This window comes from Nilaparvata lugens, unplaced genomic scaffold (genome assembly GCF_014356525.2).
Source record: "Nilaparvata lugens isolate BPH unplaced genomic scaffold, ASM1435652v1 scaffold5426, whole genome shotgun sequence".
In the NCBI taxonomy this organism is placed as follows: Eukaryota; Metazoa; Arthropoda; class Insecta; order Hemiptera; family Delphacidae; genus Nilaparvata; species Nilaparvata lugens.
In genome coordinates, this window is record NW_024091267.1 from 3,916 (window position 1) to 7,424 (window position 3,509).

General features: G+C 33.7%; 1 protein-coding gene across 1 annotated transcript; it reads left to right on the top strand.

Annotated features, from left to right (window-relative positions):
* Window positions 1–2,446: 2,446 nt before the first annotated feature.
* Window positions 2,447–3,088, top strand: LOC111052741. The gene has a single exon (XM_022339496.1). The coding sequence runs from the start codon at window positions 2,447–2,449 to the stop codon at window positions 3,086–3,088; it is 642 nt and encodes a 213-aa protein (XP_022195188.1).
* The last annotated feature ends 421 nt before the right edge of the window (window positions 3,089–3,509 follow it).

Below are 3,509 nucleotides of genomic sequence, written 5' to 3' on the forward strand. Positions count from 1 at the left end.
ATTTTGTATAATTCAAACAAGTGAAAAGATGGATCTACATCATGTAATTTTTCTTCACTTTATTATATAAAGTTATTCAATGTTAATGAGATTATTATTGTTTCTGTTGCAGGGGTAGCAGCTCTATGTGATGGCGAAACAGCTCTATGTGATGTGGATGAACCAAAGCTAGACGACGTTCCTGATAACTCAGAACAAAGTAAGTCTATTTTCAATAAATTGTTCAATAACTGTAATTTTGGATTATGATTATGTATCTTCTTTTTCCAACTTCCAATAAATCTGTGCCTGCTCCAGTTTTTTTTAATTTGGCCAACTCATCCAATATTTGAATAGTCACCACATTATTGATAATTCAAACTCAAATCAAAAGTCTGCCCATTCATTAAATGCTGTCAAATGATATCCATGTTAATTCAACTATTATAGTGGGCTAAGCTACATTTTATCAATTTTAATATTACCTGAAAACATGGAGCCACAAAGTATGTTTGTTGATTTGAAAAATTCTGAAATCATTGCCGGGCAAGAACTCCAACTTAGGCTTCATCAACCAGAAGCATCCTCAATAAAATAATTATTATACTCAAGCTAACTTCAAGCATGAATTTTGGAAAATAGTAGGCTATGTCTTATCCAATAAATAACTTTTCAACTTCCATTCTACTGGGTTTTCTACTGTTGCAGGGGTAACCCTATCTGAATAATAATTTTATAAAAAGTTAATAATTTGAGCTGTCAATTCTTCACCTATTAAATAGAATGATTATTGTTCTTATTGTTGCAGATGAGTTGATCCTACCTGTTGCTGGGGATGCTATTCTACTAGAAGTCGACAATCTACCACTTTTTGCTATAGAGGAAATCAACGAACAAGCAGTTGAAATACCTAGTATTTTCCATCCAAGAAAGAGGAACTACCTACTGCTAGACCTAGTCGAGAAAAGAAGACACGAGGAAGGGAAAAATTCAGGATATTTGAAACAGACTGATGATAGCATAAATGACGTTTATATTCTTCTGATTCCGATAATTATCTGCCTAGTTGAGCTCCAGTGACGAAGATCTCCAGCTCCAAGAGTTCTAGAAGATACTATTGTGAAGGCAACACTTGCTCAGAAAAAAAGAAACGTCGGAAGGTGAAAATATAAATCCAAGGGACTGGAGAGAAAGTCTCTGCAGCTAAAAGAATGAGAGGAGAAGCATATTTTGGACTGAAAAAGCTACAATATGAAGATGGCCCAAAATATAGGTTTAATAATGAGAGGAAGGAAAGAGAACTTTTAGGAAGATGCAGTTGCAAAAATGGAAAAAACGGGAACGCGGAATTCGCTAACTGGAATTTGGCTAACTGTGGTTGTGGAAGTGACTGGCTAGGAACTCACTGATTCTGTCACAGACAGGATTGGCTAACTCTGGAACCCGCTGATTCTGGCCAGAGAATTGTGGAGAATTGGAAATGGCTAACTTTGGAAGTCGCTAACTGGCGACTCACTGATTATGACGTCATCGTTTTCACCTTCTCCTTTCGTCATCGTCTCCTCATCATCCTATCCACCTCACCAACCCCTCTACAACCACACAGCTCCTTCTCCTACGCCTACTCCTCCTCCTCCTTCTACTCCTTCACCCTCCTCCTCCTCCTTGTCATCATTATCCTCGGCCAAATTATCATTTCTTTATATAATATTCTAGAGGGTATTGAATATATTGCCATGATGAATTTTATTATTGCTGGGGTTCCTGTTCTATTATATGAGTCTATTCATTTATTATTATTGTTTTGTCATAATAACAAATTATTCTGATTTTATAACTTTGGCATAGCTTTGTACTAATGATAATAGCATTATTATATTATTATTATTATTATATTATTATTATTATATTATTATTATTATTATTATTATTATTATCATTATCAAGGAAGCAGTGCCAGAATCCAAACGTGGTTTTCAAAGTATGGATGAACTATCGATTAATAATTAATAAAAATAGTTTAATTAATATGTTTTAGTTTTTATCTTGGCTAAATAGTGATTAAAAGTGATAGGAGTGATAAGAAGTGGCTGCAGGAGATGTGGTGAAATGAAAATCGGTCTGTACTGAAATCGCAATTTGAGGTTAGAAAAGTGAGAATTGAATACCTGAATTGAATCCATTCACGTAATTTATTTTGATTGAATTGAATTTTATACAAGGAGGAACAATGAATTGCTCAGTTTGTGATAATGATTTACCGATTGATAACGACTACATTGTCTGCAGCAGATGTCAATCCGGTCTTCACTATGGCTGTTCTGGAGTCTCTAAAAATACTTGGAAAGCAAAAGGTAGTCAGAAAAAAGGAGAATGGGAATGTTCAAAATGCAGATCTAATAGGAGCAGATTAAATAGCGTCGAAGATGAACCTACAGAACCCACTTACATCGCGCTTAAATCCATGATGGAAAAACTGTTTGCAAAACAAGAAAAAGTGATCAATGAGAAAATGGATGAAATGATGACGATGATCAAGAATGTCGAAGAGAAAGTAGGAGAAATGAGGAAAGACATCGAAGTGATTCAAGGGGATTCGGCAGCGCTAAGAAAAGAGTTGGAAGACTTGAAAATAACAGTGGAGTGTGAGCGGCAGTATGCAAGATCGAGGAACATCATCATTTCAGGTATACCCTTCAAAAAAAATGAAGATCTAGCTCAGAGCATCACTACTTTACTGGGAAAAATGGAAATAGATATAAGAACGCAAGATATCTCAACTCACCGATTGCCATCAAAAAATGAAAACCATAGTCCTGCTATTCTGCAACTAAACTCGAGAGCGGTCAGGGATAGAATCATCAAAGCAGCAAGGAAACGTAAGCCGGATACTGGATTAATTAACCCCGATCTTCCCAAGAAGGCAATATACTTCAATGATCACCTGACGCCCTATTTCAACACACTGATGATGAAGGTAAAGGAGATTAGTAAAAAGAAAAATTATAAATATGTTTGGATGAACGGTGACAGAATCATGGTCAGAAAGGATGAACTTTCCAAAGGTATTAGGATTATAAAGCTAGAAGATTTAGATAAAATGATTTAAATAACACTTAATGATCATTGGCCAAATAAATTATCTATTTTTTACAGTCAAATTATCATCAAGTAATCTAATAAGATTATTTTCACTAATATCTGGAAACAAAGAAATTTCTATACATTATTCTTAGTATTATTATCGTTCTGTGATTGTAGGATACTGTTATTATGTTTTTTTTACAGCCTACATAAATATTAATTGCATATTATCATTAATAAATAGTATATTGTTCTTATTTCAATTTAAAAACAGTAGAAATTGGTAAAATAGAAAAAATATAATATTGTAAGTAGATTCGGTAGATAAGATTATTCAATTAAATAACGATGATTTAAATAATGATGAGGATTTCAGAGTGTTTCAAAATTTAAGTCAATCTAGAGAGTTTTTAAAAAAAGAGAATCAATTAATGAAGTGAATATTG